Here is a 24,304-nt window from a genome sequence, read left to right as displayed (position 1 = left end):
GTCCAAGCTGAACTGCCATTACAAATAGACTTTCTCTCAGTTTTCCTGGAAGGTCTTCATTCATTTTCAGAGGAGATAAGAACCCCTGTCTGCCATTAACTCGCAAGTGTAATCTCAGTTCACAGGCTGAAACCGGCTGACATCAAGGTAATTGGAGCCCTGGGCGACTCTCTGACGGTAAGTTACCCCGACTGTGGAAGGATGGGGCACTGGGGAGGAGATCTTGACCCCTATGGGAGCCTGGAGAGAAGAACTCTCAGCTCTGGCCCCTCTCTGGTCTGGCCCGCCTCCCCTGGACCAGCATTTGTGACCCATCACCTTTCCCCAGGCCTGTCCTAACCCCGTATTCCTCTCCCAGCGATGGAATGAGGGAGCGAGCAGGAACTGGGGGGACCTCAGAGGGAGCAGCTGTGATAGAAGTGACTCAGCCCAGATCTCCCAGCCTGGCAGTGGTGGGCAGATTGGACTAGGTCTCCCCCACAGTGTGGGGCTCCTTCCAAGACCTGGCACTTGTCAGGGAGGAAATTAAAGGAGGGTGAAGAGAGGATGAGACAGGAGCAGATGCTAATGGAGTAGGGGGAGGGATGAGGGGAAGAGAGGGAGGTACTCCAAATGATCCCAGCCCACCTCTGCAGCCACTTTGTGGTGACCCCTCAGGCCTGCAAAGTGCTATCCATGAAAAGCAGGATCAGGCTCTAGGGAGACTGGGTGGAGGTTCCTAGAGGCTCCCAGACATGAGCTTCTGTTCATTAGCCGCTCATTATAGACAGACCCAGCTGCTGTTCTCTGGGTCAGTAGAATTCAGGGCCTCCAGTGGAATGTTGCCCAAAGACCAGCAGATACCTTTCACATCTGTGGCCTGTTAGCATTTGATCTATCTCATTTGGCATCATCAATGCAATCCTATGAAATATGACTCTCCTTCAAATTAACCCATAAAGAAGATAAAGCTGTGCAGGTGAACTGAGTGCCCGCAACACATAGCTCACAGGTGCTGAACCAGCACCAGCACTCCCAGTCCTGACTCCCAAGTCCAGAATCCTCTCCCTGTACTGTAGGGAGACAGGAGCCCTGGGCGACTCAGGGCTTGTCCTGAGTCCTCCGTGACTCAGCAACTCTTCACCCCAACCACGCTACTGCTTGTAACTTTCCAGAAGGATAAGCAGGCTGGTCCTTAGCACTGCTTCTCCCAACCACTTCCTGCTGGATGGGGCCCCCTATTGGTTCCCCCCATCCCCTGGTCTCCTTGAAGTGCTCTCGGGATAAGGAGTCATCGAGAATCAGCACAGCTCCTCAGGACTTGCTGGGAGGCAGCATTTGGAATGTGACATACATGGCAGGTGGCAGAGGAATTGGGCACCAGAGAGCAGGGGTCACACCCCAGGCGCAGGGGTGGGGTATCTCTCATGGAGGCCAGCCTCCCCATCACCCCCCAGCTGCCTGGGAGGCCGGTCTTCAGCTTGACTGTTGCAATGGTCCTGCTTAGAAATAACAGGTTTAGACAAGGGACAGGAACCTGCAGGATATGTCAGATTGAGGTTTTAAAAGCCCATGTTCTCTCTTCAATTGAAGGGCAGGGACATGGCATTTTATTTTCTTACTATTTTTTAAATTGTATATATGTGAGGTATAGTGATATAAAAAGATTGTGATATGCTTCCTTTTATGATGTGTTTAACAACTTTTAAAAATGAGGCAAATGGGATCTTGAAATATATCCTTTGGAAAAACGGACACGGCTGTCTAATTTTCAGAGCAATTTTGCAAGCCTAGTGTCACCTGATCTGGGTCTGGGCAGGGTTTCTTACGGTGAGCCCAAGGTGTGGACAGCACCAGGATTCCTAGCAAGAGCTCTCACTCATCTCTGTCAAGGCAGGATGAACATGGAGAAAGGGGAATGTCTAGATTCTAGAGAGAGTCCAGGCCTTCCCAGCCAGAACCAGAACTTTCTGACCAGCGAGCAGGGAGACTCACCCCTCAATATTCCCTCTCAGGCAGGTAATGGGGCCGGATCCAAGCCTGGGGATATCTTGGATGTCTTGACTCAGTACCGAGGCCTGTCCTGGAGGTGAGTGAAGATGTGGTAAGACCCTAAATGACCCCTTTGCTGGAGGGCAGGGGGGGACCCCTAAGCATCACAGAAAAACAATTCCTCTAGCAGACAGATGAACCACCTAGCCAGTGTTTTTCAGTGAGACACTTCTGTTTCACTTTAAGGAAGGAATGTAAATCTTCCCCAAACCACTATATTCCCCAGGACAGGAACTGAGAGCTAAGCAGGGGGACTTTGGGAGAGAAACATTTATGTTGGGTTGAAAATCTTCCCAAGCTTTCATTTCTCCCTCTGGGGCATAAGCTCAAAAGGAGGCAGTGGCCTTTGAAACCAGAGCCTAGCTGCTTTCTGGACTCTGTGCAACTGTGAGCAAGTTACTTAACCTCTGTGAGCTCGTCTCCTTATCTTCGATGCTGAGATAATAATACTGCCTGAGCACCCTCATGAGGATTAGAGTTTAGGCATCCAGCACGGTGCCTGACACAAAGCAGATCTAAATGGTAGCTGGCATCATTATTGAAAGGCCTTCATTTTAGAGATGAAAAAGTGAGGCGCAGAGAGGACACGTCACCTAAGATCAAACAGCCAGATGGCAAAAGAGCAAAAAGTAGAGCAGATGGTTCCTGACCCCTAATCTGGCACATTTCCCCCCATCGTGACTGCTTCATGCAGGCTTGCTCCTGCTCTGGCTGTAATCAAATCCAGACTGCCACAAGCTGCAGTGAGCAGGACTCCTGCTTTGAACACCCCGCTCCTGCCAAGCAGGAGAGGGCAGGTTTGCTATTTTCTCAGCCGGGAATCTGGCATCTCTGGCCCCAGACTGAACCTGAGTGTTGAATCCCTGGCATCCTCCCTGGTGACGCTGCACAGAATTAAACCCCAAACATTCTGAGACCCTTTAAAACGTTCCCAGACATACTTGGCAGAGAACGGGGTTGGGGGGCGGGAGGGGGGTGGATATGGAAAAGCAGGGAATCCAATAAACTCTGGAATGTTGCATATTTTCATGCCTAGAAACCCATCCAACTCTGATTTCCTTGGAATTTTAGAAGTAGCTTGGAAGATGGGTTGCATTCTAGAAGACACCGTTTAAGCCAAACTGGAAGAGAGCGATGAGGGCAAACCTTTGCACTCTGTTTTCAGTGATAACCCCATGACCAGCTGCAGTGGCTGGCGGGTCTCGATTGGGCTGGGCATCCAGGGAAGGGTCACTTTCCCCTTAAAAGGGGGGTGAAGGGGGCCCACTGCATTCCCCTGCCCCCAACGTCAATGCTCAAAGTTAAAAAATCAACAAAGTCTGCTGAGCTGTTTAAATCCGTTTCTTGGCTGGATTTGCAGGGGGGACGAGGGAGGGGAGGGGCTGTCCTCTGGTTTGCTTTTCTACTGAGATAACGAGGGAACCACAAGTTCCAGGCCCCGGGGGTGTGTCTCAGGAGGAGCAAGGACTGTCTCCGTAGCGGCTGGGCTGAGCGGTTCCGGCGCCGCTGCCATTCTCAACCTCCGTTTTCTTTCGTTCTGCACCACAGCGGAGGAGGCGATCACAACCTCAGCAGCGTCATCACCCTCGCAAGTGAGTCCGCGCTCCGGCTCCCCGGGCTCCTGCGGGCGGGCGGGCGGCGGCGGCGGCGGCGGCCCCGCGCGGCTCTGCAGCGCCTCCTGGCGGCGGCCGCGGGCTCGGCAGGGAGCGTGGCGGTGCCGCTCGGCCGCCTTCGCCAGGAGGCGCTGCGTCCCCAGGCGGTCCCCCGCTCCGCCCGGTGAGCATCCCGAAAGCTCGGAGGGATGATTTTTTTTTTTTTTTTTAAGAGAAATTGTATTTGTCCAAGGAAGGAAGAGACTAAAAGAGGAGAAGAGAGTTCAGGCTAATTCTTAGTGGAAAGTAATTAATTATAGGAAATGACTCCAGAAGGAAGGAAAGGGAACCCATCTCCGCTTTGCCTGTCATTCTGAGCAGAGCACCTTTCTGGGAGGTGTTGATCTGGGCTGGGGCTGCATTAAGCACCACTGCATACAAAGATGTTGAGTTCCTGTGTGTCACTTTAGGAAAGGCAGCTATTGCCGCAGTAAGAGCTGGAATTACCTTGCGCAGGCCGTGCACACACAGTGGGGTTTGGGGTCAGATATTTTCCTTCACCTGCCACCTGCTGGGAATTTTTTGCTTTTTTTTTTTTTTGAAGCCTGAGATACATTCTCTGAATGGTCTTCAGCATCTTTTTATTCTCCTTAGTGCATGCACATCACAGCGCTTGTTCTGAAAGCACACATGCACGTAATGTTATCATTACATTATTTCCTCTTCAAATCTTCTAGCTAATAATTTTGCCTAAGAAACTTAACTGGTCCCGTTCTCATTTGCTTTTCTTGTCATTATCCCTTTGTAATATATCTTTAAAAGCTAAGAAGTTATTTGAGGTTTAAGGCTCTAAGACTTTGATGATAGAGACGGCTTCTTCTCCACATTGGCGGGACCGATGGGGCTTCATGAATGGTTATCTGTTTTTGCTATTTGCAAATCCTGTTGAATGCAGGTAGGGTACAGTCCCATGGCAAAAGTCCTCCCTGTATTTATTGCCAAGGGGAGGTGGTTTGGGTTGCTTCTGTGAGTGTGATTGGTTCTGCAAGCTGGCCCAGCATACACAACAGCTTGCTGGGCTGAGTCCCCTGCTATTATTGTGGATAAGACAATTGGAAATGGCTCAAGACCTTCACTACAGTGATTCACAAAGGACTGAGACGGTGTCACCCCTCAGGTGAACTCCCCCTGACACACCTAGCCCAGCGATGTGTTCATACGCTTCCTTACTAGAGTTGTGAAAGACAGTTTGATCATAGGGGGCTGGACATTCCCCAGGGAAATAACTACATTAAAATGTGTTTGGAAACATACAAGAACATAGGGTTAGAACAGAAGCTCAGTTTGACTCCTGCTTCAGTTTAATCCTGCAAAGACTCCAGTTCTGGATGCTTGGGAAAGAGGAGCATGAAGCAAGGTCCCTGCCCTTCTGCCATCATCACAGTCTCTTTGGGGACCTGTCTCCCTAAAGACAGACTCATGTACCCACAATTATAGCTATGTACAACGTTTAAGGGAAAATGAGTAAGAAGGTGGTTAACCCTGCCTTCTGAAAAGGGGTTTTAAGAACTAGAATTCATCAGGTCAGGAAAGGGGATGGGACATTCCTGGCAGAGATAATGGCACGTACCAGCAAGTTCTCACTCGAAACAACGTGTGGTGCCTTTCTATGATATTCCAGGTAAGTAGCTAGCTGGCCGGTGATGGATTCCTCCCGCAATGGGAAACCTCGGACAAATCCATTATTTACAGATTGCTCTAGTGATTCACAGCTCTCCTTTCTATTGAGTAGAAATCAGAGTAACTTCTGTCCATTGGATACAATGTCCCCAAAGCCGGAAGGAGTTCAATGCCTATGTGTTGTGTAGCTCCTGTTGCAGGACTTGGTTCTAAAAAGCACTCTGTTGGATGGCGTGATGCCTGAGAATACTGACTGGAACCTAGCACATGCCTTTCCCATGTCCTTGCAGATTGTGAGGTAGGGGAAAGTGCCCGTATTGGGGCTGAGAGAGCAGAGTTCTGGCTTGGAATTCTGTGACTTTCAGCTAATCTCCCAGCCTTCCTCAACTTTGGGTCATCTTTCATTCAGTCCATGAGCACTTGTTGAGTATATGTGAGAGTATGAGGTGTATACAGACCCTGCTCTCAGGAGTTTTCAACCAAGATGGGGAGATGGAAAAGTGAAAAGTCAAGTGTAGATCCAGTGTGATAAAGGTATGAGAGTGCATGAGATTGAAAAGATCAACCAAATGACAGGGCTTTAACCAGACTGATCAAGAGGGGTGTGAAGAAGAGACCTCAAAATCAGGAACAGAAAAGGAAACATTACTACAGAAATAAAAAGGATTATCAGATGATTTTGAACAATTGTATGCCAATAAATGAGATAACTTAGAGGAAATGGTAAAATTCCTAGAAAGACACAAATTACTGAAACTGGTTTAAGACAAAATAGAAAATCTGAATAGATTTATAACAAAGAGAATGAATTTTAAAACTTCACACCAAAGAAAGTCCAGGCTTTTCCGGCTTCAGTAGTGAACTCTATCAAACACTGAAAGAGGAATTTACATCAATTCTTAACAAACTCCTCCCAAAAATGGAGTAAGAGGGACTGCTACCCAATTCATTCTATGAGACTGGTATTCTCTTAATAACAAATAAGGCAAAGATATCACAAGGAAAGAAAACTACAGACCAGTATCTCTTTTGAATATATGTGCAGAAATCCTCAACAAAACACTAGCAAGCAAAGTAGAGCAGCATATATAAAGGATTATAGCCCATGACCAAATGAGATTTATCCCTAGGAATACAAGGTTAGTTTCAAGTAAAAAAAATAATATAAGACACTGTATAAAAGCATAAAGGACAGGGGTGCCTGGGTGACTCAGTTAAGCATCTGCATTCAGCTCAGGTCATGATCTCAGGGTCCTAGAATTGAGCCCTGCGTCAGGCTCCTTGCTCAGAGGGAAGTCTGATTGTCCCTCTGCCCCTCCCCAATGCTCATACTTTCTTTCTCTCAAATAATATTATTTTTTTTAAAAAAAAAGCATAAAAGACAAAAAAAACTACACAATCATTACAATTGAGGAGAAAAAGTATTTTACAAAAACTAATATCCTCTCATGGTAAAAACACTCTACACACTGAGAATGGAAGGACATTTCCTCAATCTGATAAAGGACATCTGCAAAAGCCTACAGTTAACATCATGCTTAATGGGGAAAGGCAGGATGTTTTCCTTCTGAGATCAAGATGTATACTCTTGCCACTTTTATTCAACATTATGCTGGAGGTTCTAGTCAAGACAGTTAAGCAAGAAAATAAAAGGCGCTTGAGCAAGAAAATAAAAGGCATCAAGATTAGAAATAGAATAAAGCTGTTTGTAGTTGCAGATACATGATCTTAAATATAGGATCCTAAGGAATCCACTAAAAATTATTAGAATAAATGCATTCAGCAAGATTTCAGGGTACAATGTCAATATGCAGAAATTGTTATTATTTTTTAAAGATTTTATTTATTAATGAGAGACAGAGGCAGAGGTTGAGAAGCAGGCTCCATGCAGGGAACCCGACGCGGGACTCGATCCCAGGTCTCCAAGATCACGCCCTGGGCTGAAGGCAGCACTAAACCGCTGAGCCACCCGGGCTGTCCAATATGCAGAAATTAATTGTATTTCTCTACATTGGCAGTTAACCTAAAAATGAAATTAAAAAAAAAACATTCTACCTACAATAGCATCAAAAGATACTTAGGAATAAGTTTAACAAACTAAGTGTATCCTTTATACTCTTAAGATTGCTAAACATTGCTGAAAGAAATTTAATCAGAACTAAATAAGTGGAAAGACATCCCATGTTAATATTATTAAGATGACAATATCACCCAATTTAATCTATAGATTCAATATCATTTCTGTCAAAATTCCAGCTGGTTTCTTAGCAGAAATTGGTAAGCTGATTCTAAAATTCATAGGGAAATTTAAGAGACCCAGAATAGTCAAGATAAACTTTAAAAAGAACAAATTCAGTGGACTCACACTCCCTAATTTCAAAATTTATAAAGCTGCAATAATTAAGACAACATGATGCTGGCATAAGGATAACCATATAAATCAATGGAATAGAATTAAAAGTCCATAAATAAACCCTCATACTATGACTAACTCATTTTCAACATGAGTACCAAGACTAATAGGGAAAGAATAGTCTTTTCAATAAATGGTGCTAGGATAATTATATAACCATATGCAAAAGGATGAAGTTGGACTCCTATCTCATATCATATATAAAAATTAATGCAAAATGGGTCATAAGCTTATATGTAAGAGCTAAAATTCACTGTTAGAAGAAAATATGGAAACAAATCTTCATGACCTTGGGCTAAAGAAAAAAACCTTCTTAGATATAACACCAAAAGCACAAGTGCACAAAAGAAAAAATAGATCGGACAAAATTAAACACTTTTGAGTTTCAAAGGATACCATCAAGAAAGTAAAAGGAGGGCAGCCCGGGGGCTCAGCGGTTTAGAGCCACCTTCGGCCCAGGGCGTGATCCTGGACACCTGGGATCGAGTCCCACATCGGGCTCCCTGCATGGGGCCTGCTTCTCCCTCTGCCTGTGTCTCTGCCTCTCTATCTCTCTGTCTCTCATGAATAAATAAATAAAATCTTTAAAAAAAAAAAAAAAAAAAAAAGGAAAGAAAGTAAAAGGAGGGGCACTTGGGTGGCTCAGTGGTTGAGCATCTTCCTTTAGTTCAGGACATGATCCCAGAGTCCCAGGATCCAGTCTCACATCAGGGTCCCTGCAGGGAGCCTGCTTCTCCCTCTGCCTATGTCTCTGCCTCTTTCTCTCTCTCTGTCTCATAAATAAATTAATAAATCTTTTTAGAAAAAAAGTAAAAACCTGAAGAGTGAAAGAAAATTTTGGAAATAATACCTGATAAGAAACGTATCTAGAAAAGAACTCTTATAACTCAAAAATAAGATAATTCAATTTGGGCCAATTAAAATGGGCAAAGAATCTGAGTATACATTTCTCCAAACAAGGTATACAAATGACCAATAAGCACGTGAAAAGATGCTCAACATTAGAAACCATCAATGCACACCACACCATTAAGAGATACCATCTCACATCCACCAGAATGGTTATTTTTTAAAAGATGAAGGTTGGTGAGGCTGTGCAGACATTAAAACCCTCATATGCTTCTGATGGGAAGGTAAATTGGCACAGATCCTTTGGGAAAAGATCTGTAAATATTTCAAAAGATTAAACAGAGCTATCAAGCTATCATATGATCCATCATTTCCGCTTCTAGATATATATCCAAGAGAGATTCACACAAAAACTAGTACAAAAACATTCACAGTATCACTATTCATAATAGCCAGGAAAGTAGGAACTATCCAAATCCTTCAACTGATGAATGGGTAAATGTGACATATCCATTTGAGGGATTTATTTGGCAATGAAAGCCATGAAGTACAGATCTATGCTATAACATGGATAAACACTGAAAACATTATGTTAAGCCAAAGAAGCCAGTCACAAAAGACATGTGCTATGAATTCATTTATATGAAATGTCTAGAATAAGCAAGGCTATATGAGAGAAGGTAGATTGATGGTCACCACAGGGTTGGAGGGAATGGGGAGGGACTGGTACTGAGTACAGTTTCTTTTTGGGGTGACGAAAATGTTGTAAAGTTGATTATGGTGATGGTTGCACAACTCTGTGAATATACTAAGAGCTATTGAACTGTACTTCGTGAATATTATGGTATGTGAATTATATCTCAAAAAACTATTATGTATTTAGGAAACAGAAAAAGAGGGGCATCTTGGTGGCTTAGTCGGTTGAGCATCTGCCTTCAGCTTAGGTCATGATCCCAGAGTTCTGGGATTGAGCCACAAGTCAGGCTTCCTGCCTAGTGACGAGCCTGTTTCTCCCTCTCCCTCTGCTGCTCTCCCCCTGCTTGTACTCTCTCTCTGTCTCTGTCTCTCTGTCTGGCCTCAAATAAATAAAATCTTTGCAAAGAAAACGAGAAAAATGCATGATAGAAACACCAAATCCAGGCTCACGTTTATTCAACAATAATTCATTAAGCACCTGTGTGTGTTGCCCATGTGGTTAAGCATCAGCCTTCTGGACACTTTCTTTCCATGTTGAGAGAAGAGTTAAGTTAAAAGTTTTAAGGGTGAGAGTTCCTTGTCTGTAACATGCACTGGCACTTATCAAAAGAATTTGAAGATGATTTGGGGGTAGTTACTAAGCATATCTCTTCTTTATATTTCCAGATATTCTCCGGGAATTCAACCCTTCCCTGAGAGGCTTCTCTGTTGGCACTGGGAAAGAAAACAGTCCTGGAGCCTTCCTAAATCAGGCAGTAGCAGGAGACCGAGCCGAGTGAGCAGGGGAGCCTTGGGGGGTGACCACACAGATCCTCTGGTGATCCTCCAGGGGTTTGGCCTGGCCTGGGGCATATGGCTGAAGGCTGGGGGGCTTGGTCCAAGGGAAAGGTCTGGGGGTCAAAGACCACACTGGGTGGGCTCTCCTGGGGTGTCCCTCCCTGTGGGACACAGAAACCTACTAGCCCAACCCCACCCCAGGAACTAGTCACAGTTTGCTCTGATGCCAGATATATACTTTGAGCAAATTACTTTGCCTCATCTCTAAATCTCATGTCCACAGAAGACCGTGGTATTAAGGGCTCATTTGGAGTTCCAGTTTTTATTACTCCATTAATGCTTCATCTTTTATGTCTTCTTCTCCATCCCTTCCTCAGACATACTTTCCAGGCAGTCTTTTCAAGCTCTACACTTTGCATCCTTCCTGGGCTATTGAAAGAGCACTCCTGGGAAGGAAGCCCTGAGTCTGAGCCCTGGTGTACATGTCCCACTCCACCCCCACCCCTGCCTCCCTAAGCCCTAGCCTCCAAGATGGGGCTGGCTGTGAACCTCTCCCACAGGGTGGTTATGAGGCTCAATGTCATGTTGAATGTGAAAGTTCTGGGGGCCTGTAAGTCACATACACCTATTGGGTCAGGATGGTGGTTCCAGCAGCGATGCAGCAGGGTTGCAGGACTTACCCAGGTAAACTGTTGATGAGCAACGGAACCATCATGTTACAGTCCATGCACACTGGATGGCAGGTTCCCAAGAGCAGGATAGGCTTTCCTGGGCCCTATGCCTCCATTTCTCTCCATGGTCCCCAAATGTGAGATGCTCCTAGATTCGCTACCTGGTCAGAGAAAAGTGAATATCACACTCAATCTAGGAAAAATATGGGAAGATCATGTCTGTTTCTTAATCCTATTTTTCTTCCAAAATAATCACAAACCTCCTTAACATATAGTCCCTAGGAATTCTGTGTTTGGTTCCCAGATTTTCTGACATCATCTGGCCAGCTCTCAACACCATCCTGAATCTACAAGCTATCTGAGTAACTCTCATTTATTCATGACCGGAATAATACAAATTGGAGATTTTACAAAACCTAATCAGTTTTATAAGGAATTCTGTGGCTTTGAAGTTTTCCTTTTGGTGGGGGAAGGGTCAAAAGCTACCAATTGACTGCCTAAAATTTTTGACTTTAATGTTACCATAATTTTGCTTTTTTTCCAAGCATACATCAGCTAGTGGTATCCAGAGGGGCATTTCTAAGCATGATTAGGTCAGGGAGGCATCCAATTAGAAAACCTTGGTGGAGAACATAAAATTCATGATTTGTGTGGCCCTGGATTTCTGCTGCTTTCCTCAAGGCCATAGGGCCCTTTTGTGCAAATAACCCATTTGTCCAAGCACATCTTGGACCATAGGGAGGAGTTAGACATTATTACTCCCATGTTACAGGTGAAGAAACTAGAACAAAGAGGCAAAGTGGCCTGAACAAATGCATCACCTTGACCACATGGCCGATTGTCCTTGTGCCCAGCAGGCCTCCCCCCAGCTCCCGTGATAAGCCCTTGTACATAATAGCAGGGTCCAACATACCAGGCACCTTCATATTTACTAGCCCTGTGTTCCGTGCAGTCACTGTTAGTAGGTGAGACATGCAGTTATTCTTAATGCTGATATTGAGGCTCAGAGAGGTCAAGTAATCAACAGACTCTGGTCCCCAGGGCATGTGCCCTGATGGCTTTAGACATACAGATAAGGAAACCAAGACTCCGGTTGGTTAAGTGGCTTACCCAAAATCCCCACCTGGGGGTCCGATACCTAGTCCCTTGTGACTAAGACCAAGCCGGCTGGGCTAATAGTTAAGATATGACAATGACTGTTTCCTGCCGGGATGGTGCCGGAGACTAGGGATGGTGGTGGTGACAGTGGTGGTGGTGATAGAAGTAATTCAATGGACCATTTCTGATATGGATGCTCACCACATGCTGCTCTAGGTTCTTTATTAAATCCATCCAACAACTCTGTGAAGAAGGGATGCTTACCCTCCCCATCTGCCACAGGACCAAAGCAAGGGTTTGTAAAGTTACCTACTTGGTGAAGGTCTCACTGCTGGAGCAGGAGTCAGCCCCATGCTGCCTGACACCAACCATGGCTCTTACTCCATGCAGCTGTTCTGCTCTTCTCATTTGCTGCTCCTCATGGCCCTTTAAGATAGAAAGGTTTATCTCCATGTTTGAAGTTTTTTGGGATGGGGAACTTAAGTTACATTCCTACAGTTAGCCGGAAGCAACCAAATGTCAGACCCAGGTGTGTCTGACTCGACCATGTCACCTTGAGGGTGAAGGTACCCTTGAGGTGAAGCTCATGGCACCTATAGAATCAGTCCCATACCCAGCCATTTCATGTCATGCATGGCATGCACATGCAGCCTTCTGTTTGCCCCGAATGAGCCTGGCTTAGAGGAGACAGTAGGCCAATGAGGAAACATTCACCAAGTCACCCCCTCATAGGCGGAATGTTTAGCCCTTCCCAAATCACAGTCACAATTCCCCCACCCAGCCCTCCACCTCCAGAGGGACAGGAGCATGGCCTTCAGTCCAGCTGTCCTGCTACATATTCATTCCTGCTATCTCTCTGAAGTCCCCTCCCTGACCCTGCTTCATAGTCCCTGCTCCTCACATGGTGTTTTTGCATGTGTGCCCACAGGGATTTACCTGTTCAGGCCAGGAGGCTGGTGGACCTGATGAAGAATGACACGGTAATTCTGGGGGAAGTGCCACCTGGGGCTGATTGAGGTAGCATTCCCCGGAAGAGGGAGTGAGCAAGAGAAATCTGTGAGGCAGGGCCAGCCCTGGGGTAAAGGATGAGGCCACGTGGATATCCAGAGAATCCACCTTTAGAAACAAGGGATCTGGGATCCCTGGGTGGCGCAGCGGTTTAGCGCCTGCCTTTGGCCCAGGGCGCGATCCTGGAGACCCGGGATCGAATCCCACGTCGGGCTCCTGGTGCATGGAGCCTGCTTCTCCCTCTGCCTATGTCTCTGCCTCTCTCTCTCTCTCTCTCTCTCTCTCTCTGTGACTACCATAAATAAATAAAAAATATTAAAAAAAAAAAGTTTTAAAAAAAAAAAAAAGAAAAGAAACAAGGGATCTGGCACCTGTGACCTATGACCTCAGGACCCCAAAGCCAAAGAATAGAAAATATTAGTGTCCATTAAACCCTCTGGTATGTAAACACCCATCCCTGCCAGTGTTCAGCACTTTGTAGTCTTCTTGACTTTGGAGCAGGTCACTAACTTGTTTCCTATTCATTTCAGAAGATAAATTTTCAGGAAGATTGGAAGATAATAACACTGTTCATAGGAGGCAACGATCTCTGTGATTTCTGCAGTGACCCGGTGAGTCTCCAGGCCCTTATCTCAAGATTCCCTGAGGGAGAGATTTCCACACCAGGTGGCTACAGCAGTGTGGCAGGGTTGGGACTTGGGGCTTGTGGCCTGGGATTAACCCCGAGACCAAGAGTGCATTCACCTCTGTTGAAAGATTCAACAGAGCTGGTTATGAAAATTGATTTTGATTAGGTTTCATTACAGGGAATCTGATCATATCATTCTAGAAATCAAGATAACATTCCAAGGATCTAGGAAAATCAGGTGTATCTTCATAGAGATCATTGTAAGTCAGCTCCTTTTTCCGGCACTGACCTGCCTTACTGTCTCTATTTTGGATGGAAAAGTTGATTTTCTAATGCAAGCATTTAGACAAGGTTCAGAGCCAACTCATTCCAAGCCGAAGGGAACTTCAAGAGCGAGGCTGCTGTGGGTGTGGTGCTTCTTCCTGGAACCCTGGAATCTCTGGGCTGGAAGAAACCCCACAAATCCTAACCCTATTGACCACTCTCCCACCTGTGGCAGGAAAATGCCTTTCCTAGACTCTAGCTGTTTAATATTCCCAGCGATGGGCAGCTTTTTAATTTGCCCTAATTAGTATTATAAGCAGGTAAAAAATTTTTTTTGTAGTGTTTCTTTGTTAAGCCCAGATGGGCCTTCTTATAACTTCTGCCTTTTCTGCCTATGCTGGGCATGCCCGCACCTCTTCTCCATTCAATTCAGCTGACTTTAAAAATAATAGGTTTTTAAAATTTTTTTTATTTTATAAGCAATGCACAGTAGAAACACATCAAAGCACAGAGAAAAAAAATACTTTCCATAATTACAGCATCCAGAAATACCATTGCTAACATTTTGTTAAGTGTCTGTGAAAATGGAAAACTTGCTTTATTGTTTGCTAAAAATAGCGTCATTTTGGAAATATTGTTTGGTGGTCTGCTTTTTTTCAGTAGCAATCCATTGGGAAGATACTCCTATGTCAGTAGTCAATTTTCCATAAAATAATTCCTAATGACTGTAGCCCATAACCAATATTGGCTATGCTTAACTGTCCCCAATTATTGCATACTTAGCTTATATTGCTTCTAATTATGCCTGTTATAAATAACAGCAGGAGAAACATCCATCTTTAGATGCATCCACGATTGTTTCCTGATGTATATTCTTAGTAAGACTTTGAAGCAAGACAATATGTACATTTCCCCTAATGTTTTATCATGAAAATTTCCAAACATACTGAGAAATGGAAAGAATTGTGCAGTAAGGGCCCATATACCCACTGCCTAGATTTTATAGTTGTTAACATTTTGCTGCATTAACTTAACATATATTTATCCATCCATCTTATTGTGGGCGGACTTTGCACATTTTCAGTGCTTTGGATACGGATTGCCAAATTGCTTCCAGAATGTTGGTATCAGTTATATCTACTTCCTCATGCTCCATCTGTCCTTGTATGTTATTTGTTTTAATAGCTGCTAATCTAATAAATGAAAAACCTGTATCTTGTTTTCAAGATCCGCATTTATTTGATTAAGGAGGAATAAACCTTTATTTCACTTGTTTAATGCTCATTTGAATCTCTCCTGATTAATTCTATATGACATCTTCTGTTCAGGTATTTATTATTCTCTTACTGATTTCTAAAAACCCCTTGTATTAAGTAAACTAACACTTTCTCAACTATGTTGCCTAATTCTTATTTTCCATTTAGTTGTGTTTATAGAATTATCTGATAAACAGAATGTTTTTAATGCCTAGTAGCATTTGCTGGGTGTGTATAGTATGCCAGGCACTGTACTGGGAGCTAAGCCTCAAGGCTCTGTCCTCAAGGAACTCACAGTTAGAGAGGGAGACACAGACAATTCACCATAACATGATAAGGACAATGTCATGGTGTGGTTGTAGTGATACTCATGGAAGAGAACCCTGAAGTAAGAATTGCCATGGGAATTGGTGTTTTGTAGGGAGGAGAGTCAGGGGTGTATACAGAGCAGGAGAACTTCCAACTAGAGCTAGAAATGAGGACATAAGCAGAAAGAGGACCAGCAGAGCAAAATTTAGGAAGTAGAGAGTCTTGCCTGAGCCTTGGGAACTTCTGCCCTAAGGGGCAATCCTGCCCCCCAGACCCCTCACAGTCTGCTCTCCTGGCATCAAAGTCACCAGAATCTGGGGTTTTCAGACTGTGATGTGACTGGCTCACCATGGGCCTGGGACTGTCACCGAAGCAGGTAGGACCTCACTTCTTGAATGCTACAATTTTGATTCACTTGGTAGGCAGGGCTTTTGGTTAGATTTCAGCCAGAGAAAAGGGTTCTACTTAAATAAAAGCCACCAAGTATGGAGATACAAAGAAATATGATTAAAATGTGTTTATGCTTTGGAAAGGGGGTTCACAGGATCCTCTTCTCCTACCATTATCTCCTTAAGTGATTCAATTGGGCAGTAGATCCCCAGGCTTTTGAGGCTCTAAGCAGAAGAGCTCAGGCCATAGGACCAGAGAACATTCAAGTTGCAGGAGATCTTAGAGGTCCTGTGCTCTAACACCCCATTCTAGAGGGCCCCAGAGATGTGATATGCTTTAGCTAAGTCCCTACATCTGGTTAATGTGAAGTGGATTCAGAGCTTTCCATAACTATGCAGGAAAAAAAAAAAAAAAGGTTTCCCTGGGGGTCACAACTATGACCAGCACAAGAACAGTGGGATTGGTATGGAGGCTGGCGGCCCCAAAGGCAAACCTTGTGTTTCAGTGTTACCCATTCTGGCTGAAAATCAAGAAGGACGGGACCCAAGACATGAAGTGGCCCTGGTCCACAGAGAGATTGGGTGGTGAATGGTTTTGGACCTTTCCTCTTCCTGCAGGTCCGCTATTCTCCCCAGAACTTCACGGACAACATCAGGAAGGCTCTGGACATCCTTCATGCTGAGGTGTGTAGGCTGGACTGTGTGGCCTCTGAGCAGCTCAAGCACAGTCCTTCTTGGGTCTCAGGCCTGGCCCAGAGGTAGCTCTGGCTTCCTGCCTCCCTTTCTGTGGAGGCCAGCACTGACCATGCTGTTGTCCTGGTCCTGGAAGCCTGAACACATAGGTGTCAACTGGGGGAGGCAAGGCAGGAGAGATGAAGGAAGTGAACCACACGAAACACCGCAGATCTGGTATCCAGCAGGAGGGCTGACCCTGGGCCCAGATGAGAGACTGGAGCTGCCAGTCTCAATCTTCCTGGGGACTGGTCTTGCCTTTGCTCAGGTTCCTCGGGCATTTGTGAATCTGGTAAAGGTTCTGGAGATCATCAACCTGAGGGAGCTGTACCAGGAGAAGAAAGTCAACTGTCCAAGGCTGATCCTCAGGTGAGAAGGAAGCTTTGCCCTCTGGTGCCTAAAGTGCCATGGGACCCTTAGCAGAAAGTAACTTTGATTGTTAGAAAGCCCAATGGCAGATGGGAGAAGAGTGCTAAGACCACCGCACTTTCTAACCTGACAAAGCCTATTGGGTTTTCGTGACCCTGGTGAGGGCTTCAGCTACCCTCAGAGTACGTGCTTACAACCCAATCGCACTCCTATTGTCCTGGCAGCTCAGGACACCGTCCAATCCTCCCAGGAGGGAAGAGTCAAGTGTGAGGAATGGAGTGGGCCGGTGTGGGCCAGGCTCCCTGGCTACCACAAGGTGTGTCCAGAGCTTCCCTCTCCTTAGAGGCCCATCTCCAGGACAGAAGGAGCCTCTCTGATGTGGATGTTCTAGGCACTCACAACTGTAGGACTATTGTCACTTGTTAGAGGAGAGCGTGGTCAAATGGGAATCCGGGAACAATCTTCCCTGAGGACAGAGAGCCCTGATCCTGGAAGGCCTTTGAAAGACCTTCTTCATCTCCAGTCTCCAGAGCCAAACAAAGGTGGCTCCCTCTCTAATATTACACATCTCCATGACCTTCAGGATCAAGACAGCCTTTTAACCCAAGCACGAACGTATCAGCATTCTTCCTGTAAGGCCTTCCGTGGACTGTTAGCCTAGGTCCCGATGGCTGTGCCCCACCCCAGCTCTGTAGCCCTCTACGGGCCCCCACGGCAGCCCCGAGACACCACGTGGTGATTATTCATGTGCCTCTCCCCTACAGCCCTGACCTCTGTCTGAGTCATGCCAGCACAGCACAGGGGCTCCATGGCTGTTTGCTGACTGAATGAATGAATAATTCACAAGGAAGAGATTTGCCTTTGGAAATTAAGGGGTACCTTGGCTGCTACCCTGAAGATGCATGTCAAACCTCACCTGGGGGCCCAGACTGCATAGCCCCCACCCCCCAGGGAAGGCCTGAGGACACCATGAGCAGGAGGATGGCTGCGGGATGACACATGCCTATTAACGCAGCTGGTGTCAGGCGTGCTATATTTTCAGCTGCTGACTCATCCTCTGGCTCCCACTTTCTCCAGTCACTGGGCCACACAGGGGGTTCAGTGTATTCATTTCAGAGCAGCTTACCCCAAAATTTCTTACGACCAGTCACTGCAGGGTTTTTAGGCAATTAAAGCTAATGGTTCAGAAAGCTAACAGATTCGCCAGGTCTGTTCTCAGCTCTGAAATGGCCAAGTCACTGACTGTCAGGTTAGGCAGCCTCAGGGTCACCTTGTCCTGCTGCCTCTCTGCTGTTCTGTCTCAATGGTTGTGCTTTCCTTGGAGACACGAGTCTACTCTGAACCATCCACACTGTCATCCCCTCTCCCGCTTCCCCCAACCCCTGGACCCAAAGCCCAGATATGCAAGATGCCAACCAGAGAGGTACAGACTGGACCGAAGCAGTTTAACCAGGGATTAAGAGCTCAGGTTCAGACCAGACAGGCTTGAGTTCAAGTCCTGGCTCCCACACATAGTATCCGTGTGACTCTGAGCAAGTACTTAACCACACTGAGCCTTAGTTTTCTCATCTATAGAATGGGGTTGATAATACAACTTCTTGGATAGCTAAGAGGATTAAAGGGGCTAATCCTATAAAGCTCTTGGCATGGTAAGCATTAGGATGTGTGAGCCCCTGTGTTGATTGTGGGTGTCACTGTTAGTATTTAAAGGTAGGTATGCCTTATCTGTGCTGCATGGTCTGTCCTCATTCATTCTGCAACTCAGCTCTGTAAGTCACTCCTGCAGGTGTCAGAAGTAACTGTTTCATTTTCATGAGAAAATGCAGTTCTGGAGAACTTTCTCCAGCTTCACCTGGCACAGTTGGCAGGTTAGCCAGCCGGGACCTCCACTAGCACAGACTCCTGATACCTCCAAGTCAAATATATTCTCAATCTCAAGTCAGTGTCATGCATTCAGATGGGGATCTTGGTAGCATAAGGCCTCTCTTTGGTTTGATCTGCAGGAATCTGTGCCCCTGTGTCCTGAAATTTGATGATAACTCGACAGAACTGGCCTCCCTCATTGAAGTGAATAAGAAATATCAGGTAAGCTGGGAAAGTGTCCTAACACTGAACAGGAACTGCTGTGTGGTTTGATTGCACTGGTTAGAAAATGAGGTCATGCTTATGTTAACTTGACCCCAACCATCCAGTGTGAGGTGTGAGGTTACCACTGACCAGTTTGCAGATTTAAAGACACCCTGAAAAGTCACAGGGACTGTGATTCAGTTTATTCACATCAAGCTGTAGAGCCAAGTCACTGAACACACTTCACCAAATCTCAGTTCCTGGCCTTACACACACACAAAACATTTGTCCACGGAGAATGTGTGTGTGTTTCTGACTCCTGGCTGAGAAACCCTTTCCACCTAAGACAGTCTAGAGGATTCAGTGAGATAACATGCATTTCCTCTGCCCTCTTCTCCCACGGAAACAGGTGTTTTTGAGGTACACAGAGAGAAAGAGAGTCAGCAGATGATCTCCAGACATCCTGTGGTTTGTTCATTTTAGGCCTTTTTCCGTGCACTTTGACCAGAGCAGCTGGCTCCCTTGATTATCTTGAGTTTCCCCAAAAATAATCATCCAGTCACTCAAGAGGGCAATGGTAGCCTTCTCGCTCTTCTAGAGTAAGCTACAAACAGCTACCAGGGTGGATCCATCCTTCAAATGCATGGATTCCTTGGAGCAGAACCACTTCCCTGCTTTGAGGCAACTGCACTCATCAGGGGTGTCAGGCCTCAGGGGAACGAATACTCTGGGTGACTCCCCAGCTGCACTTCCTTCTGCTATGGGCAGGCACCTCTCTGCCTCTGGTGAGGAAGTCCATGACCCGCACCAGGAAAAGGAAGGCAGCCAAGGCGATGGCCATGAGAGCAAACCTATTCCAGGTGGAATAAGTTCTTGGGTGCAAACAACAAAAACGTATGCAATGCTAGTGAATTGAAGCAGTTGTATTATTTAAGCAAACTGTCTGGAAGAGTTAAAAAGCTTGGATCTGAGGCTGTGCCACCAGAAATCACCGCATCATGAAATTCTAGAGGTCAAGCCATGAAGATCAAAATCAGGACAAAGAACTAGTTCAGTGGAGACACCCTGCTTCTAGGAACAAAATGTAGCTGCCACCCTCAGCAGAGAGGATTCTGTGCTGTCCATCTTCCTAGCACTAGTTCTGGAGGGCCCCTGGCCATGTACCTAAGCCCTAGTGTGAGGGTCATTGGGAGAGCCAGCATTTGTCTTTCTCACCCTGTACAGTGGGGGGCAGGCTGCTCTTATATAGTGGAGTTTTTCCAAACATAGGAAGTGGATTCAAATGCTGTTCCCAGATCTAATCTTCATTACTACTGAGATCTAGGAAAAGTTCATGGTCAGCAACAGGAGGCCATCATGCCTGCTCTCAAAATCCTCTCCCTACTTTCTGCAAAAGCTATGGCTCCCATCACACTCCGCGGAGGTGATCATTGCTATTAATAATCACCATATGCCAGGCATTCTAGGCACTATTTCTTTTCTCAGGAGGTGCATGGTTCCACTGTGAGCCATTGTGGCTGATCCACAGAGTAAGCAGTAGCATTGGAAGGGATGTAAGGGCTCATCGAGGCCTTGCCAAACATTCTTCATTTACAGGAAATGAGGAAATAGAGGTCCAGAAAGGGAAAGTATCTTGCCCAAAGTCACACAGCTACTTAGTGGCTTTGTGCTTTCTTTCTGGCAGACCCTGGGAAAAGTACATGGTGCCTTCTGAAATTACCCCACTAATGCTCCTGACTTCCTTCTCCAGCCAGTCTTAACCCCAAATGGTAGAAATCTGGTAAACTGTGAAATGGCAGAGGCTAACAGAACCTGGAGCCAGAAATGGGATTACTGGTCCTCCTGGAACCGAGTCCAAGTGGGAACTATGAGAGCAACAGCTCTGTTACCCTCCTGGACAGGTGTGAGAGTCTCAAAGAAGTGCATGCAGGAGCATGCATGCTCACGCACGCACACAATGCACACGTGTTATAAACGGGTGTTAAATGTCATTGCTGATTCATCTTTGATTTTCTGAACAAATGTAGGACAGAATAAATTGAATGTAAGGATTATCCCTAAAAGACATTTAATCAAATTCATACCCTGTGCCCCGCCCCTGCCCCAGTCTTTAATCAGAAGCTCTAAAAGGAGATCAAGCTGAAGGTCTTAGGTTTTTCCTTATCTTTCTCCACTCCCCCGCCCCCCAAGCCTAGGTCAAATACATGCAATTGCAGTAGGGGTTGGGCAAGGTGTTGAGATAAAGGCTGATCTAAAAAGTAGCTAGATGGTTCCTGATCAGCTGAGATTTTGCTACAGATTGATCTCAAGGGGCAGACTCTGTTTAATTATTTGGCAGAGAAAGAGATTGCACCAAGCCCGAGCAGATGCAGGGCTGACCCTCACCCTCCTTTGCCTCCCACAGGAAGGGACTCACCAGCTGGTTGAGAGTGGACGATATGACACAAGGGAGGATTTTACGGTGGTTGTGCAGCCATTCTTTGAGAAAGTGAACATGCCAAAGAACTCGGTAAAGAAAGCAAGCGTCGTGGGTAAAGGGGAGCCACATGGTGCCCAGTCAGCTCTGAGTGTCACTACTATCATGTGTATTGGATGTCCCTATAACGTGGCCCCTCCTTTCTGCCCTGTGTCCAGGAGGGGTTGCCTGACAACTCTTTCTTTGCTCCTGACTGTTTCCACTTCAGCAGCAAAGCTCATGCCCATGCGGCCAGTGCCCTCTGGAACAGTGTGGTAAGATGACTGGGGTGGGGGTGGAGGGTGAGAAGGATTCGCCCTCTGGAGTTTCAAGAAAGACTCTGGCAGAGGCCCAACACTCAGGCCGTGTGATTCCCTGCACCGTAGTGATGACAAACCCCAGTCCTCGTGTCCCTCTGCACTGCCCCAGCCTTGACCTTTCCACTCTTGCCCCCTTTTTCCACTTCTTGTTTTAGCTGGAACCTGTTGGCCAGAAGACAACACAGTATAACTTTGAATACAAGATCAATATCACATGTCCGAACCAGGTAGTGTGACAAGTGCGTCCTTGCAATAGGTCTGTTGGCCTGAGGCATCTTTTCCAGGATTTTAAAGTCTCTTGGGTTTCTCAGCTCATTTCACTCCCAGTTCCCACCCCCACCCCAGACTCCAGGTAATCATCTACAGAGACCCCTCTGGTTGGACCGTAAGGGGTGACAGCCCCCGGTGGCTGGTGGTTCCTAGTGTCCCGTTGCCTCTCCATGTCCCCAGGAGCCCGAGCACGAGTCTGGGCTGCACTTAGCAGGGCACAGGAAAATGGAAGCACCATTCAGCTCTCATTTTGGAGACTAGGGGTAATGGAGAACATCAAGGCTGGGATGGAGCAGAAGGACACCCTGTCTCCATGTAGCCACTGCCTCCATGGCAGGATAGAAAAGCAAGAAACTGATACCTGGAATAATGTCTGCTAGGGCGATGGGGGTGGTGGGCAGTGTGTGGGCTGGTCAAATGGAAGCTAGAGCTAGGAAAGCCAACATGAACTGGGAAGGCAAAGCAGAATCAGACTGGGAACCTCTGAGCTGGAGCTTACATGGGACAGGACATCAAGGCACCTGACTTTCTTGCCTGGCAGGGTAGGAGTGGCAGGGGGTGGCAAGGGGTCTAGGGAGAAGGGGACACACACAGAAGCAGAAAGCGGTGCTCTGCTGGGAGAGGCAGGGGCAAGGAGGAGAGGGAGGAGATACGGGGACCCCAGGCAGCTGGGTGGGAGGCGGAAAGCAGACTGGCTCACCTGGGAGCCACTGCAGGATTTATTCTACTTGTTCCTGCGAGAAGGCCCAGTGCATCCTGGGAGGGAGCCCACGGCAGTCAGCCTGGCAGGGAGGGGCTTGGGAATGTGGGCAGGGGAGGCCCAACGGGTTGTGCAGGAAGCAAGCGGAATTTGCTGGAGTTGCTCATCGCCCTCTTCTCACAGTTCTGGCCGTTTCTGAGCACCTACAGGAACAGAGTGCAGGTACGGGCTTGTTTCTGCCTTTTGGCTCTCTACCCAGCACAGTGGGCAGCACCTGAGCTGGGACTGGCCCAACAAGGTGGGGTGGCATTGTGGGCAAGGGTCCTGATGGGCGGCCGGGGGGATTGATGCTCTTCTGACCGGGCAGTGGGCAGAATAAGCCATATTGGTAACAGCCCAGGTGGAGACCAGCCAGTCAGACCTCTTCAAAGACATAGGTGAAGATAGTTTCCTCCTCATGAAGCTGCTACAGAAGCAGAGGGGGCAGGGGCTGGGGTGGGGTCACTGTGTTGATGCTCTGATTCTTGCGCTGGATGATGGGGGGCAGCCTGAACTAGGTCAGCTGATCCCCATGTGGGATCACCTAGGGAGGCTTCTACAAGTGTCCTTCCAGGGTGGGACCCAGGAATCGATCTGTTTGGTAAAGCTCTCCGAGCGAGTGTGATGCCCAACCAGACTTTCTGGACCCTTTCAACCCTGAGATTCTACGATTCATTCTGTGCCTTCAGGGTTATGGGAGCGAGCTGCCATGCAGGGACAGAGCCCCTTCTGCCTCGATGCCCACCTCAGGTAAGCCCCTTATGATACACCAGCACCCACGGCCCCTCCGCAAGGACTCAGAGACCAGTGAGTGCTCTGACAAGACTTGGCTGGTGCTTGCCTCCTATCTGAGTGGTTGCCTGGGACAGGTCCCTGCCTTGTCCCCCTCTGCCCTGCAGTGACATCTTTACCCCACAGGACCCAAGGTGACCAGGCCAGGAACTGTTTGCTGCCCTCTCAATTCAGCCTATTAGTCGGCGGTCCCCATACGCTCCCCCTTATTGGCCCAGCCCAGTGATGTGACTTCACTGAGGCCCAGAGCCGGGAGTGGGGTGCCCAGGGAATCCCAAGAGCAAGCCAGCTCTGCAGGGTGTCCTGTGGCCCCAGACTCTGCAATTACTGCTGCCTGCAGTAGGACCAGAAAGTTCCTTGGAGTCTTCAAAAGAGATTTGGGACAGGGAAAGTCCTGGCATGATTATTTCTCAGATTCTTGGTGGAAATCCAGAATGCAGTTCTAAATGGGCTGAACATCAGACCCTGTACCACATCTCAAATGGTCCATTTCTCACAGGGTCCTGCACTTGGGTCACAGCAGCCTCCCACACAGCCATTGCCACTGAAGTGGTAGCTTCCACTCTGCCCTACCTATTGTCCATCCATCCACCCACCCCCTCTCCTGCCTCTCTCTCAGGACCTCTCTTCCCATAGGTCCAAGATCTCTCTGTTGGGTCTCTTATGGGAAAACTCGTCATATGACATCTGCTTCTGTGGCCCAAACACACTTGTGGGCTGCATTTCTGGTCTTATTTAAGTAGGAAGCTCTAGACTCTGACTACAGGTTGCTTCCCACCGACTCAGGTGTGTCTCCCTGTCTTTCCAGTACACACCCTGAGACCAGCAGATATCCAAGTAGTGGCTGCTCTGGGGGATTCTCTGACGGTAAGGACTCTTGGGCCCCAGGTGGGGTGAGA

At 47.0% G+C, this 24,304-nt stretch overlaps 1 protein-coding gene and 1 long non-coding RNA gene across 7 annotated transcripts in view; one reads left to right on the top strand and one right to left on the bottom strand.

Moving 5' to 3' along the window:
• PLB1 (phospholipase B1) overlaps window positions 1–24,304 on the top strand; it is a 136,944-nt gene that overhangs the window by 69,293 nt on the left and 43,347 nt on the right. For all 6 annotated transcript variants that reach the window (XR_013349497.1, XM_077843737.1, XM_077843738.1 and 3 more), the window contains 15 exons: window positions 119–177; window positions 1,995–2,068; window positions 3,580–3,623; window positions 9,928–10,036; window positions 12,736–12,787; window positions 13,346–13,426; window positions 16,280–16,345; window positions 16,662–16,762; window positions 18,766–18,847; window positions 21,234–21,338; window positions 21,464–21,559; window positions 21,760–21,831; window positions 22,758–22,796; window positions 23,303–23,363; window positions 24,214–24,272. Coding sequence is in view for 5 of the 6 variants with exons in the window: in XM_077843737.1 (XP_077699863.1) it covers window positions 119–177; window positions 1,995–2,068; window positions 3,580–3,623; window positions 9,928–10,036; window positions 12,736–12,787; window positions 13,346–13,426; window positions 16,280–16,345; window positions 16,662–16,762; window positions 18,766–18,847; window positions 21,234–21,338; window positions 21,464–21,559; window positions 21,760–21,831; window positions 22,758–22,796; window positions 23,303–23,363; window positions 24,214–24,272 (1,100 nt within the window). In the remaining variant the exon portion in view is untranslated. The remainder of the gene's footprint in view (window positions 1–118; window positions 178–1,994; window positions 2,069–3,579; window positions 3,624–9,927; window positions 10,037–12,735; window positions 12,788–13,345; window positions 13,427–16,279; window positions 16,346–16,661; window positions 16,763–18,765; window positions 18,848–21,233; window positions 21,339–21,463; window positions 21,560–21,759; window positions 21,832–22,757; window positions 22,797–23,302; window positions 23,364–24,213; window positions 24,273–24,304) is intronic.
• Window positions 10,723–24,304, bottom strand: part of LOC144281051 (uncharacterized) — a 39,682-nt gene continuing 26,100 nt past the window's right edge. The window contains exons 3-4 of the long non-coding RNA XR_013349511.1: window positions 12,121–12,233; window positions 10,723–10,870 (exon numbers count right to left, since the gene is read on the bottom strand). This is a non-coding gene — a long non-coding RNA (uncharacterized LOC144281051). The remainder of the gene's footprint in view (window positions 10,871–12,120; window positions 12,234–24,304) is intronic.

This window comes from Canis aureus, chromosome 12 (assembly GCF_053574225.1).
Source record: "Canis aureus isolate CA01 chromosome 12, VMU_Caureus_v.1.0, whole genome shotgun sequence".
Classification (NCBI taxonomy): domain Eukaryota; kingdom Metazoa; phylum Chordata; class Mammalia; order Carnivora; family Canidae; genus Canis; species Canis aureus.
The sequence above is the reverse complement of the archived record's forward strand: the minus strand, read 5'-3'. Positions and strand labels throughout refer to the sequence as shown.